At 34.8% G+C, this 16,344-nt stretch overlaps 1 protein-coding gene across 2 annotated transcripts in view; it reads left to right on the forward strand.

Annotated features, from left to right (window-relative positions):
- Positions 1-15,721, forward strand: part of Hasp (Hig-anchoring scaffold protein) — a 166,754-nt gene extending 151,033 nt beyond the window's left edge. For both annotated transcript variants that reach the window (XM_073968580.1, XM_073968581.1), the window contains 4 exons: positions 55-169; positions 13,694-13,812; positions 13,874-14,033; positions 14,781-15,721. In XM_073968580.1, the coding sequence (XP_073824681.1) occupies positions 55-169; positions 13,694-13,812; positions 13,874-14,033; positions 14,781-15,654 (1,268 nt within the window). In that variant the 3' untranslated portion in view covers positions 15,655-15,721. The remainder of the gene's footprint in view (positions 1-54; positions 170-13,693; positions 13,813-13,873; positions 14,034-14,780) is intronic.
- Positions 15,722-16,344: the final 623 nt, after the last annotated feature.

The raw sequence follows: 16,344 nt of genomic DNA on the forward strand, positions 1-16,344 counted from the left end.
AAATTTCTAAACGTATGTGATTCCAATAATACACCCTTGTTTTTTTCTATAAAGCAAATGGTACATGTCTGTTCAAAAATAATGAGCCGAATGTTGTTAGTTTCTACAACGATTTGGAAATTCGGGAAGACGTTGTGGAATTTCCACCAGGAGCTACGATAACATCGCGGTATGTGGTAAATATTTATATTAACTGTTGCTCTGTTCCAGAACTGCAAGAATCTAATAATTTTTACCATCATTTTCGATAACATAAAGGAAAATTGTTATCGTAGTAAAAATTTGAAGATTCTTGCAGGTTCTGGAACAGACATTGTGTTTAAATTCCTAAATATATAAAAATTATATATTTCAAGATTATTGCACTTGCGTAGGTGGTATTGGAGTTTGTGTTTTGGGTAGGGAATTCACGGGAATTCTCGATATTTTGGCTATGGGATTTTTCACGGGATATAAAATCAAATTTCCCTGAAAATCGAGAAATATGTTTTTACATTTACCACAACTGTTATTGAATCGATGAATAACATATGTAATATGTTAAGAACCTATAATGTGGAATCATATGCCCGTCTATTTTATACCATGGGATCCGAATCCCATTATTATACCCTCCACCATAATATGGAGGGTATAATTAAATTTCTCATTCCGTTTGAAACACATCGAAATATTCCTCGGAGACCCTATAAAGTATATATATTCTTGATCACGGTAAAATTCTAAGTCGATATAACCATGTCCGTCTGTCCGTTCATCCGTCTGTTGAAATCAAGATACAGCTCGCAATTTTTAAGATAGAGCCTTGTAATTTGGTATAGAAGTTTCTATTACTAATAGGATGTTTGGTATTGCAAATGGGCTATATCGGTCCACGTTTTGATATAGCCCCCATAGAACGTTGCCGCCCGATATTCGGAATTTTGAAGGTTTTAGCTTCATTATCACACCGAAATGACTGAAAATTGGTACTTAGTGTTAGTTTGGGGTATAAAACTTTCCCCCAGAATTTTGTTTGTATGGATCCACTCCCTCATATAGCCCCCATGGAACGGTACCTCCCGATTTTTAGTATTTTGAAGGTTGTGGACTCAATATTGCTCCGAAATGGCTAAAATTTGGTATTTAGTCTTCGATGAGGGTACGAAACTTTCAACCAGAAAATTTTCGGTGCAGGTCCCCGCCTTCATATAGCCCCCATAGAACGGTACCTCCCGATTTTCGGTATTTTGAAGGTTATGGCCATAATAATCCATTGAAATCACTGAAATTTGGTATTTAGTCTTGGTTGGGGTTATTAAACTTTCCATATGAAATTTGTCGGTATAGGTTCACGCCTTCATATAGCCCCATACAGCTGTACCTCCCGATTTTCGGTATTTTGAAGGTTGTGGCCTCAATATTCATTCAAAGGGGCTGAAAATTGGTATTTAGTCTTCTTTGGGGGTATAAAACTTTCCCCTAGAAATTTGTTAGTACAGGTCCAGGTAGGTCCCCGCCTTAATACAGACCCCATAGAACGATACCACAAGATTTTCGGTATTTTGGAGGTTTTAGCTTCATTATCACACCAAAATGGTTAAATGTGGTACTTCGCCTTTGTTGGTATAAAACTTTGTTGGTATGGGTCCACGCCTTCATATAGCCCCCATGGAACAGAATAAGTCTTCTTCATAAACGAAAGGAATCTAATTGTTCCATTTTACTTCCATAACACTCGTGGTGGAGGGTATAACAACTCATGAAATTTGAAATTTCGAAATTTGCTACCATAAAATACTGGTTTTCATCCTAAACGTGTAATAAAAATAACCTACGACAGTTCTGATCGCTTTATATTTACATTTTGATTCAAATTTGTTCTATTTTAGAGGATTTTCAAAATGTATTTTTCCTGATTTTTGGAAAGACCTTGACAATTAATTTTCAATAACAACAATGTTGTTTTTGTAAATTTGTTAGTTATTGTAATTCATGCATATACCTTATATAAATTTGACAAGGCTTCATATAAGTGCGAAAGAATATTCCTATTTTAAATTTCTATTTTTTTAAGGCCCATACCTATATACGGACGTATACCCAGGGCGTGTGTGGTGAAAAAAGTAGAACACATGTATTCTTATGAGAACTACGGAAATACGTCGAGCGTATACTTTTTGTCAAGGTATATTTATTATAAGGTATATGCATGAATTACAACAACTAACAAATTTACAAAAAAAAACATCCCAGCCAGCATTTTTTGAAAATTTTAATCAAATTCGAGTCTTTTTTGTTCCGACTGCACGATTAAAAAGCTGGAATATGAGCTCATTTTCTGATCATAAATGACTCCTTTGTCGGGAGGAAAACGTAACCTCAGGCAACTCTTCTAAACAAATCACATATGATTCTTCCTCTGCATTAGTTTCGAGTCGTTTTTGCCCATTTTCTGATGGTATATAAAGTCTTTTTCGAGTCGTATTTCAATCGTTTATTGGTGATTTGTTGATTAATGTGGGGCTATTTTTCGAGTCTTTTTTGAGTCATGCTTATAATCATTTATGAGTCTTTAGGAGTCATTTATGAGACATATTATTAGACGAAATAAATTAAAAGAATTTTCTTTTTATTATTTTTTGTTTTTTTTTTCCTTTGTTTTGTTGTCTTTTCTGCTTTGTTATGTCTTTAATTATCCTTTATGTTGCGCGGTGGTTAGAATACTGCTTCTTCATTTCACTTGGCAAAACCTGAACATGTGTTGTGTTTGTCTATACCTTTAATATTATACGTTACATTTATATCAAAGTTTTGTAGAAAGTGTATATGAGAATTATTTACAACCAAACAAAAATAAAACAAAACAATCAGTTTTTAATCACCTAACTGTTCAAAATATGATCAGAAGATACATAATTATAATCACTTTTCAAACACCTGCATGACCCTTTTTTGATTAAGCATTTTTCAATCTTCCAGATGATTAATATGTGACAATAAATAAAAAAATGGTCACATTTTAAGCACATCAATGATTTATTTGCGGTGGTTAGAATACTGCTTCTTCATTTCACTTGGCAAAACCTGAACATGTGTTGTGTTTGTCTATACCTTTAATATTATACGAGGGCAGTTCGGAAACTTCTTAGCTTAGCACAAAAAGCGCGGTATAAACAGAAAAAAGTTAAGTGTTTTGGAAACTTCCATCTCTGTTATGAACACATGTTAAATTCTGTTTCGATCTGGCAACTCCTTCATATAGAAACAGGTGTTCAAAAAAGACGCATCCGCAATTTTTTTACAATGAAAAAATTAGAAATGCGTGCTGTCATTAAATATTTACATAAAAAAGGTTTATCGGGACAAGAAATTCATAATGATATGATGAATGTGTTAGGTGAAAGTGCTCCTTCATATGCAACAGTAAAAAATTGAGTTGCGGAATTTAAACGTGGTCGTACAAGCATTTAATATGAACCACGTAGTGGACGTCCAAAAACAGAAACAACAACAGAAATTGTAGCCAATGTGCACGATATGGTATTAAATGATCGACGAATAAAAGTGCGTGAAATTGCTAATATCATGGGCATCTCAAATGATCGAGTCCATTTAATTTTGCATGAAGAACTACAGATGAAAAGCTTTCTGCAAGATGGGTGCCGCATTTGTTAACAGTCGATCAAAAACGCATAAGATTGAACATTTCTCAAGCTTGTTTGGATCGTTTTAAGCAAAATAAAATGGATTTTAAGCGTCGTTTCATAACTGTTGATGAGAAATGGAACCACCACTATACTCCAGAGACAAAAGAACAATCCAAACAATGGACTGAAGCTGGAGGAAGTGCCCCAAAGAAGGCAAAAACAATTCAATCGGCTGGTAAGGTTATGGCAACGGTTTTTTGGGACTTCAAAGGTATTTTATTGATTGACTATCTGCAAAAGGGTAAAACAATAAATTCAGAGTACTATTGCAACCTTTTGGATCGATTAAACGTACAAATTCGAGAAAAACGTCCTGGCTTACAACACAAAAAAATAATTTTTCATCAAGACAACGCACCAGCGCACAAGAGTGTTTTAACAATGGCTAAAATCAAGAATTAAAGTACGAGTTGCTTGACCACCCACCTTATTCTCCTGATTTAGCTCCCAGTGACTTTTACTTGTTCCCAAATCTAAAAAAATTCCTTGCTGGCAAGCGTTTTACCTCAAATGAAGATGTAATTACAGTTGTAAACCACTATTTTGAAGACCTTGAGGAAAACTATTTTAATCAAGGGATAGAATTGCTAGAAAAGCGTTGGACAAAGTGTATTGAAGTTTAAGGAGATTATATTGAAAAATAAAAATATTTTTGAAAAACTAACTATTCTCTTTAATTGATAGGCTAAGAAGTTTCCGAACCGCCCTCGTACGTTACATTTATATCAAAGTTTTGTAAAAAGTGTATATGAGAATTATTTACAACCAAACAAAAATAAAACAAAACAATCAGTTTTTAATCACCTAACTGTTCAAAATATGATCATACATAATTATAATCAATTTTCAAACACCTGCATGACCCTTTTTTGATTAAGCATTTTTCAATCTTCCAGATTTATATGTGACAATAAATAAAAAATGGTCACATTTTAAGCACATCAATGATTTATTTGTGATTGCTACACATTTGTTGTTGTATTATAAATTGAACTTTTTTTAATCATTAGAGGGAGTCACTTTCGAGTCCCATTCTGATCATACAAGCGACTTAATCAGTTTTTGATCACCAAAAGGACTCTAAAAAGACTCCGCAATGTGATTTTTGAAAAAAATTATTTTTTTACGAATGAAAACATTTAAGTAATTTTCGGTCGCGGATTTTGTGTTTTAAATGTGATTTGGGACTCAACGTATTTGGGTAATACGGACGCTCAGAGAGCGTTGTCGTAGGTTGGTGAAATATTTGTTTACGTCCCGTCGTTATTTAGGTTTAGCAGTAAGCAACATTAAACATATAAACATACATACATAATAGGTTTGTCTTTTTACGTGATAATTTGTAATAATTGTTACGAAATGTTACTAAATGCTGTCTTTTTACACTAAAGTTCAGTAAAAGAGAGTGAAATGAGAGAACAATTTTGACAGTTGTTTGCTGAACTTGCTAACCCTGCGTTTACACATGGCAGGACAATTGAGTTCATGTAAAAAACCCAATACTTGCCTGTGTGACGTAGGCGTCCAGACAACTGCAAGAACAGTGGTAAAATTATGAATGAAAATCATCGATTTCTTTTCGTTTTCCATTCACATATTTTGTTTTTGTGCATAATCTTTTGTTTTCAGCACATTTGAATTATCATCTCACTTTTTATTCACAAAAATGTCAAAAATTTGTTAACCCGACTGTCTGTGAAAAATGATGGACAGATGGAAGACAGCCGACAAATGTATGTATGTGTTAGCAAATCAGAGTTGTATTTGAAGACAGACTGTCTGGTGTAAACGCCTAGTAAAGGTTGCTAGAAGAATTTTTCCAGCAACTTTTAGCAAGGTCGATCAGCTGATTTTCAACCATCTGTTTATGGTCAGCTATCCAATGTTTATGTGATTTTTGTGGAAAAACACTGCAAAGATTGCGATTCAACTATATTTATTGATTATTTTATTAATCTTTTAATTATTTCATTTTTATTTTACTTTGTTTTTTGCTGCTATGGTTTTAGTAACTAATGTTTTTGTATTGGTAATCAACAGTTATCTTGCTAATGCTTACTAAATTTGTCTTTTTACTTTTTTCTCCATATCCGTATAATTGTTCTTACTCTCTGAAAACAAGTTACTGAGTAAATCTTACTAAAAAATTAAAAAGACACAACTATTAGTTGTGTCTTTTTACTCTTTCAGTAATAATTATTCAGTAACTTGTTTTCAGAGAGTAAGCGAGATGTTACCAGTGTTGCCGCTCGAAAAAATTTTTTCGGCCCAAAATTTTCCTAAAAACGGCCCAAAACGACCTAAAACGGACCAACATTAAAAATTAAAACAAAAATATATAATTCTCATAAATACCTTTGATTACATTTAGAAAAATCCGAAAAAAATATTGTCTATTTTTTCGTAAAGGTAGTATGTCGCAAAAAATTGTCAGAGATATAATGATTGGAAGGCAACAATTTATTGTGATTTGAATGTAGCATATAAACTTGAAGTGCGTGTTTCTCGAAACGGCGTTTTTGAAGTCGGTGCCAACGTTAGCTCTAAAACGAATTGACCGATCTTCATATGACCTTATTATATTATTCATGTGAGCTTATTAAATACATAAAACGTTTGCCTTTAAGCGAGACAGATTAAAAAAATTATTTTGCCCAATTTTTTGACAAAAACAGTCAATTTTTTAAATTCTGTTTTATTAGGTTCCAAAAACGCTTACAAAAATCGGCCCATCCGTTTTCGAGCTATCGTTGGCACCGCAAAACGCTTTTACAAAAATATGGTTTCGCAGATAGCCATGTATCTCAAGAATATGCTCTATTTTTCAATAACAACAATTCCAAAGGTATTATATGATGTCTTCTTTGAGATGAAAGAAAGTATAGTTTCACCGAGTCTTAGCAAATTCCAATATTTTATTATTAAATCGGGGTCGGATTCTACAAGTCTGGGAAAATGTAATACCTGGTTCTTATAGGCAAAACTTCGTTTGAGGTTACCTTATATGGAGTTATTGTATTTAGTAGTTAAAGGGCCATTATTACATCCTTTCTTTTACTATTGGATGGATTTGAAAACGCAAAAAAAACAATTTGCATGCATTACAAGTGTAATTTTCACTCTATATGTTAATGCAAAGAAGGTAGAGCTGGCAAAAAATCGATGGCACTATCGATAATATCGATTATTATTTAAAAATTCAATATCGATAGATAGTTTTGCCTATCGATATTATCGGAATAAACACACCTAACCAGAAATCCATTGAAATAAATAGAAATTTCGCTGCTTTTCGGCTATGTGTGTGTAAGAAAGTAAGTCCGTAGTCACACGTACACATTTTTCGGTAAAATAAAATGTATTTTTTACATTTTTTATAAAATAAAAGCAGTTTTTTATTCTCCTTTACACTTCTGTGAACTACTTTTGCATAATTTCAAGAAAATCATTGACATTTCCGCCATTTTCATCTCCAAATTAATGGCGTTGACAACTTAACGATAATATCGATAGTAATCGATATTTTAAAACATTATATCGAAAATATCTAATGTTGGGAATATCGATGGTTTGCCAGCTCTAAAAGAAGGCCCCCTTCAATTTTAATCATTACTTTCAACTTTAAGTTAGCCGAAACGCTATAGATCTGTACGCAAAATTCAAACTATAACAAAAGAAGAGTTGTAATAAAGCGGGCTATTTGGGTCACTTTTATAGTCTATTCTCTTATTATTTTGATCTAGTAATTTAATATAAAACTCCAAAACAGCAAATTTTATTTCCAACTTTTCATTTTCTGTTAAGTAAGAGTGCATAAATATAATTGTCTGCTTTTGTGCCTACAAATATTTATGAAGTTTCGAGCTGGTACGATTTATTTTTGTAGTCAATGTCAATTGAGTGAAATTTGGAAAATTCAGCAATTTTGATTGATTATTACGGCTAGAACACTAAAAATACCGAATATTGGGCGATACCGATATATAGGGACAACATCAAAGGGTGGACCCTATCAAAACTTGGTCCCAATTAAAAAAAAATTGCAAAAAGGTTTTCTAACGCTTGGGAATACCGATAGCCAAATTTTAGCCAATTTCATTGAAAAATGTGGTCAAGGTCCCCAAAATGCCAGAAATCAGGGGGTACCGTTCTATGGGGGCTGTAGCTAAAGTTGGACCCAGGGACGTACGCAGGGGAGGGGGAGATTTTAAATGAGATGTGGTTTTGAAGTTTATGTGCTGAAAATGTACTTCATTTACAAGTTTTGTAAGAAATATTGAATTGCTAGATTGTGAAATTGGTTACCTCCTAATATGAAAACTTTTTCAAATTCTCAGTGGACTTTCAAAAACAGATTAATGAATTATTTCACCGAGTTAAAAAATACTTATCTTTTCTATTTCTGTCGTCATTGGCAATTTGTCACTGTTTGATTAGTAAATTGCTTTGTATTTTTCGCTTTTCGTCAAAAAAATTTCAATAGGGATTTAAATATAGGACACATTTAAATATAGGACACATGTGTACAAAATTCATGTGTAGGACATATTTTATAAACCCGACCAGAACCAGAGAAAAAAGGATACAATCACAGTTGCCTTGCTATTTTGACCTTAAAGAACCATTTTTACAGAGTTCGTATGTTATAGAAAGTTGTTTATTGAGATCTAATGTACATTTTTGTTGTTGGTTTTTTTGATTTAAATTTGATCGGTTTGATACAGCGTACGTAAAAATACTTTAAATAACATTTCCAATTGTTTTGTTTCGTATTTTCCATAGGAACAAAAAAAAACGAAACATAACCCACGTTAGCCGAGCTCGCTGTTTAGTTTCGTTTTGTTTACATTCGTGAGGGCGAACAAAACGAAAAGCGAAAAGTACTCAACTCCACAAGAGCAGATAGAATCGGAATAGTACTAAACACATGTGAATAAATCAAAAACGTTTGGTGGTTGATAAAATTCACTGTGGTATGCTGATGCTAACTTATAGGGTTGTTAAGGCCACCATCTGCTTTTTCACATGTATGACATCAGCTGTTCTATAGTATTAGTATACCCAAAGTGACAACATACATGTGAAAAAGCCCAGCAAAATGTTCGATGACAAATCATGAGTTGAATCATGGGTGCAAGTGACATGTCATAGGTGAAAATTTAGGTGAATCACCAATGACATTTACAAGGGAGTGACACACACTTTCACCAATTCATTGTCATAGCATTTTGCACCAGTTCATTGTCATAGCATCTTGCACCAGTTCATCATCATAGCATCTTGCACCAGTTCATCGTCATGGCATTTTGCACCAGTTTATTGTCATAGCATCATGCACCAGTTCATTGTCATGGCTTCTTGCACCAGTTCATTGTCATGGCTTCTTGCATCAGTTCATTGTCATGGCTTCTTGCACCAGTTCATTGTCATGACTTCTTGCACCAGTTCATTGTCATGGCTTCTTGCATAAGTTCATTGTCATGGCTTCTTGCACCGGTTCATTGTCATGACTTCTTGCACCAGTTCATTGTCATGGCTTCTTGCACCAATGCTTTGAATCCGGATTTTCGCCAATCAGAAATAAAATTTGCAATGCAATAATGTAATTTGTAGAATTAATAAGAATACAATGCACAGATGATTTGTATCGCCAGATGTTATTTTTCTTTATTTTGTATGTAATTTTCAAAATTATATATTATATTAATCTGCAATATCATATTTATCTCTTCCGATGGCTGAAAGATATTTCTTTGGGGGGTTCCGTTTTTCCAATATTCGATAAATTTTGTGTCAATCTCTGAACCAAGCTAATCATTTGGGAAATCTAGTATAATTTTGAATTCTGTTATGTTATTTCAAAAGAAAAAAACTTATCCTGTAATAGTTACCATGTTATGGTCTCTTTTATACTTATTTTACCGATCTTCTACTTTGCTTCTCTAACTTTGGATGCCATGTTTTGTGATATCATATTGAACTTGATCTTTCCATTGGAGTTTTGTTCTTCCTTCGGGTCGCAAAACGTCAAATGGCTCGTATTCATATGCCGGTGGCATCTTTATCCATCCAGTTAACATGGCCCAACCAATCCAATAATTGCAGCTCGATATGTTTTACTATATCGGTGTTGGTCGGCTGGTAGATCTCGTAGTTTATAGACCGGGTCTTTTTATACCCTCCACCATAGTATGGAGGGTATATTAAGTTTGTTTTTCCGTTTGTAACGCATTGAAATACTCATTTGCGACCCTATAAAGTATATATATTCTTAATCAGGGTAAAATTCTAAGTCGATCTGAGCACGTCCGTCCGTCCGTCCGTCCGTCCGTCTGTGGTAATCACTCTAGCATCCACAAAAATAGAGATAGGACGCTGAAATTTTGGGAAAATGCGTCTTTTGTTTGCAGGCAGGTCAAGTTCGATGATGGGCTATATCGGTCCACGTTTTGGTATAGCCCCCATATAACAGTACCCCCCGATTTACGGTATTTTGACGTTTTAAGCTACATTTTCAGACCGATTTGGCTATAATTTGACATTTGAGGTTCTTAAGTGTCAATAAACATATATAACAAAACTTGTGGACATAGGTCCACGTTTTGGTATAGCCCCCATATAACGGTACCCCCCGATTTGCGGTATTTTGACGTTTTTAGCTACATTTTTAGACCGATTTAGCTATAATTTGACATTTAGGGTTCTTCAGTGTTGATAAACTTATATATTAGAAGTTGTGGACTTAGGTCCACGTTTTGGTATAGCCCCCATATAACGGTACCCCCCGATTTGCGGTATTTTGACGTTTTTAGCTACATTATCAGACCGATGTAGCTATATTTTAACATTTAGGGTTCTTAAGTGTCATTAAACTTATTTAACAAAACTTGTGGACATAGGTCCACGTTTTGGTATAGCCCCCATATAACGGTACCCCCCGATTTGCGGTATTTTGACGATTGTAGCTACATTTTCATACCGATTTAGCTATAATTTGACATTTAGGGTTCCTAAGTGTCAATAAACTTATATAACAAAATTGGTGGACATAGGTCCACGTTTTGGTATAGCCCCCATATAACAGTAACCCCCGATTTACGGTATTTTTGACGTTTTTAGGTTCATTTTCAGACCGAAGTATCTATAATTTGACATTTAGGGTTCTTAAATGTCAATAAACTTATATAACAAAAGTTGTGGACATAGGTCCACGTTTTGGTATAGCCCCCATATAACGGTACCCCCCGATTTGCGGTATTTTGACGGTTTTAGCTACATTTTCAGACCGATTTGGCTATAGTTTGACATTTAGGGTTCTTAAGTGTTAGTAAACTTATATAACTAAAGTTGTGGACATAGGTCCACGTTTTGGTATAGCCCCCATATAAAGGTACCCCCCGATTTACGGTATTTTGACGTTTTTAGCTACATTTTCAGACCGACTTAGCTATATTTTGACATTTAGGGTTCTTAAGTGTCACTAAACTTATTTAACAAAACTTGTGGACATAGGTCCACGTTTTGGTATAGCCCCCATATAACGGTACCCCCCGATTTGCGGTATTTTGACGTTTGTAGCTACATTTTCATACCGATTTAGCTATAATTTGACATTTAGGGTTCTTAAGTGTCAATAAACTTATATAACAAAATTTGTGGACCTAGGTCCACCTTTGGTATAGCCCCCATATAACGGTACCCCCGATTTACGGTATTTTGACGTTTTAGCTACATTTTCAGACCGATATAGCTATAATTTGACATTTAGGGTTCTTAAGTGTAACTAAACTTATATAACAAAAGTTGTGGACCTAGATCCACGTTTTGGTATAGCCCCCATATAACGGTACCCCCGATTTACGGCATTTTGACGTTTTTATCTTCATTTTCAGACCGATTTAGCTATCAATTGACATTTAGGGTTCTTAAATGTCAATAAACTTATATAACTAGTGGACATAGGTCCATGTTTTGGAATAGCCCCCATATAACGTTACCGCCCGATTTCAGGTATTTTGAGAATTTTACCAACAAGTTTTAACCGAATTATCTGTAATTTGAACATTTGACATTTGAAATTCTTAGTGGTCACCACACCTCTCCACCAAAAATTGTCAAGAAAGCCCCCATATAACGATACCTCCCGATTTTCAGTAATTTGATGATTTTAGCTACAATATTAAACCGAACTAGCAGTAATTTGACATTTGAAGTTCTTAGTGGTCGCCACACCTCTCCATCAAAATTGTCAACATAGGTCCATGTTCGGATATAGCTTTCCAGTAATTTAGCAATTTTAGCTAAAATTTTTAACAGAACTAACTGTAATTTGACATTTGAAGGTTGTAGTGGTCACCACACATCTGCATCAACAATTTTAAACATAGCCCCAATATAACGATACTTCCCTATTTTCGGTACTTTGAGGATTTTACTTAAAATGTTTAACCACATAAGTCCATGTTTTGGTATAGCCCCAAAACAAACCTCCCGATTTTCCGTACCTTAGCTTTATTTTTTGGACTAACTTTCTGTAATTTGAAATTTAAATGCCAACAAAAATTGTTCATTTAAGTTCATATTTTCGTATAGCCCACATACCTCCGAACTAGCTGTTAATGACATTTGAAGTTCCCACGTTATGTACCGATTTTCGGTATTTCGAGGATTCTAGCTACAATTTTTTAATCGAATTAGGAGTTATTTCACATTAAAGGCTCCCATCAAAAACTGTCAACATAGGCCCATGTTTTATTATAACCCCTATATAACAGTACCTCCCAATTTCTAGCCCACCAAAAATTGTCCACAGTTATATATAGGCACCATAAAAAAGGCTTCCCGAATGAAGCATTTTATGTACATTATCTGACATTTTAACGTACTCACTTAAAGTTGGGGACAGGAATGAATATTTTATGGTGGAGGGTATGAAAAGTTCGGCCCGGCCGAACTTAATGCTTTTTTACTTGTTCATACTTCTTTTTAATATCCACAAAACGAAACCGGTTTCCAAACACAAAATATATTTTTCTTTTGTTTTATATCAATTTCCATTGTATTTTTAATTAAAGTATATAAATTTTGCCACTATCGATCACTTTCAACTGACTTTTATTTTCATTTTAACAATTACTTTTGCAAGTACACAATTATTCGGGTACATGAGTATTTGATAATTTATTGTGCGGGTACATATCAATTTATTTAAACTCATGATAATATTATGACAAAGATCGGATCTTTCACCACTTCAATTTCACTCATGAAAATGAAAAAGATCGGATCTTTCACGACTTCAATTGCACTCATGAAAAAGATCGGATCTTTCACGACATCAATTGCACTCATGAAAATTCGATGAAAAAGGTCGGATCTTTCATGACTCCTTTCGCATTCATGCAAAAGAACCAGTGAAATCATGATTTCACATGGAATCACTTCCATTTAATTTTGCTGGGAAGCAGATGGTCTGATGGCCGCCGAAGCAGTCACATTCTTTTTGTTTGGGTGGTGAATGAAACAAATCGGCAAAGCATAGCCAAAGTACATTTCAGCAATCGTACAGTTTTCATCTTTTTACATTGAAAAGTTTGTGGTTTTGTTTTGGTCGTGAGAATGAAACGATTCAGAGAAGCTGAAAAGTTTGTGGCTTTGTGTGATTGGTACGGGAATCGTTTTGTTTGTTTCCGTTCATTGGTTTGATATCTGTAGACCACAATAAGAGAAACAATTACATATAACGGAAATATGACCTTACCGATTTTGACCTTAAAGATGAGATTGAATGGATTTTATGTGTTCACAATTATTCTTCTTTAAGAGCTACAACCGTCCAGTTTTGGAACACAACTTATGTTTGATTTTCTGCTTGGTCGTGTTTAGCTGATAATCTGGACAGGATTGGCGTTGTTTCTTGTTATAGCGTGGAAATCTTGATGATGATACACATTTGATTCGTGAATTTTACAATGTATTTTCATTTAAATTATATATATTTTCAGGTGTACTGATATTGGAAAATTCGAACTAGTTGGAAGCATAGAGCGTACTTGCATTCATTCGGAATGGACAGGAGTAAAGCCGCAATGCTTTGGTCTCAATCAAGAGAATGACTATGCAAGTATGTATGGAAAATATTACATTTGTAAAAGAGTAAGCTAATGATATGAATGTATTTATAGTGGAAAAGGCTCCGACTATATTGTTCAGACGACACAACGGCCCAATTGCACAGAGTAATGATGGCAAACTGATTGTATACCCTGGAACAACACTACACATGGAGTGTTTATGGATGCGACGTTTTGGTAACCCGAAATGGTCTGTCAGCCACGATTACAAGTAAGCGGAAAAATACGCACATGTCATATACATAAATAAATACATATGCATATGTATTAGGGTGGGGCGATTTGTGTGGAAGGAAAAAACCTTAATGAGCCCTTCGCGTTTCTGATTCCTGGGATTGAACTGAGCAAAAAAGTCCACTGGACCATATATCTACCGTGAAAATCGAGCCTCCCGATTTTGACTTTAAGTTTTTTATTGACGTTTTTGGATATTTTGACATATAACAGCCAAACCATTGAGATTTTCGATCCAACACAAAGACAAACATTGTAGCCAAGACAGTGATCCTTCTTCCTTTTAAAGGGATGAATAATATCTTTAGAACAAGATATTATTTGTTTAAATCGGTTAACAAATGGCTAAGTTATAGTGGTTTAAGTATGAAAACCCCCTCAAAAAAACTATAACTGAATTTGTTAACCGATTTAAACAAATAATAACTTGTTCTAAAGATATTATTCATCCCTTTAAAAGGAAGAAGGATCACTGTCTTGGCTACAATGTTTGTCTTTGTGTTGGATCGAAAATCTCAATGGTTTGGCTGTTATATGCCAAAATATCCAAAAAACGTCAATAAAAAACTTAAAGTCAAAATCGGGAGGCTCGATTTTCACGGTAGATATATGGTCCAGTGGACTTTTTTGCTCAGTTCAATCCCAGGAATAAGAAACGCGAAGGGCCCATGAAGGTTTTCAAATCGCCCCGGCCTAATATGTATATAATTATATTTCTTTTAAGGAATTACTCTGAGGGTTGGGTTACTGAAGAGGGACGCGATCCTACTCTTGAATATCGCCTCACAATAGTGGATGCACAGACTGACGATTCCGGTATATATTCCTGCGAGACTCCAGCCAGACATAAACATTCAGTCGAAGTTGTGGTTAAAAGTATTAATTGCCCAGAAATACCAACACGACGCGGCCTTATTGTGAGCACGAATGAAACAAAGCTGAGTGTGCGAGTTTTGCTTTCGTGTTCGAATGGAAATTCGCTGATTGGATCATCCGAACTGTTTTGTCTACCTAGCGGTAATTGGAGCGCTCCCTTACCCGTGTGCGAAAGTGTGGAATGTGGCGATATACCATTACCTAATAATATAACTTCACCACGAGTATCTGTCCTCTCTCGTGAAGTTGGTGGTCGTGCAGCGTTTTCTTGTCCGTCCGGTTACGGGTTGAGAGGCCCCTCCGAGTCAATATGTATGCCATCTGGAGAATGGGCAACACCATTTCCAACTTGTGTTGAAGTACAGTGTGAAAATCCAGGAGCGCCACAAAATGGCTATGCTCAAGGCACGCCCCCCTACAGAGCTGGAGATGTTGTTCAGTTTAACTGTAATCCAGAATATATGATGCAGGGCCAACCAATAATTGCTTGTCAAGACAACGGTCGATGGTCTGGAGGTCTTCCTAAATGCGTTCAAGCATGTTCATATCCCGGAACGGCTATTAGTGGTCATATGTCGTCAGTCCAATTTTACTATGCTATTGGAGAAAGCATTACGTTCACATGCGATGCTGGTCTAGAACTGCGTGGACCCAAAATGGTAAAATGTTTAAAAAACGGAAAATGGTCTGGGGCCATTCCACAATGTGTAGCACTTGATTAGAATAATGTTGAATATAAATCTTTTATCTAATTTAAATAAAAAAGAAAACGTTTTAATGAGATTCACATTTCATAAAGTGTTTAAATCAAGCATGGGCACATTTGACACGGCGGTGCCGATGATTTTCGGCAATTTACACGCACACGACCCGAATACACAGAAAGAGCGTACAAAAGAGAACAAATGTTTTGATTTGTTATTGTTTTGTAGCTTGCGTGAATACAAACTTACTAACACACTGATATAAGTTGCCAATATTTTGAATACATTTACATTTTCTCCGTTCTCTTTTTGGTCATGTCTGGTTTAAATACTGTCCAACTTGAGAAACATCGACATGCCACTCACTGCAGGATCTACATACGTACATATGTACATACATAACTGAAATATGTAAGTATAGTCAGACAACGGCATAATTATTTTGACAAAATCGAATTTATAAAAATATTAATGGATCAAAGAAAATTCTGTCAGGGTTGCGTAATCGCACCATTTTTAATTAAACTCCGATTGCGGAGTCCGCTTGTTCACGACTCTGAGAGTAATTTCCAATACCAATCGAAATGAATAAAATATACACAAGTTTCCAAAATTTTTATAACCTACACCACTATATGGAAAGAGTATTATAAGTTGTTTTTTTTTTTCGGAAAAAAAATGTAAGAACGCGAAATATTCGTCGTATAC

The sequence above is a fragment of the Musca autumnalis genome, unplaced genomic scaffold (genome assembly GCF_047663935.1).
Source record: "Musca autumnalis isolate F117 unplaced genomic scaffold, ASM4766393v1 scaffold_2, whole genome shotgun sequence".
In the NCBI taxonomy this organism is placed as follows: Eukaryota; Metazoa; Arthropoda; class Insecta; order Diptera; family Muscidae; genus Musca; species Musca autumnalis.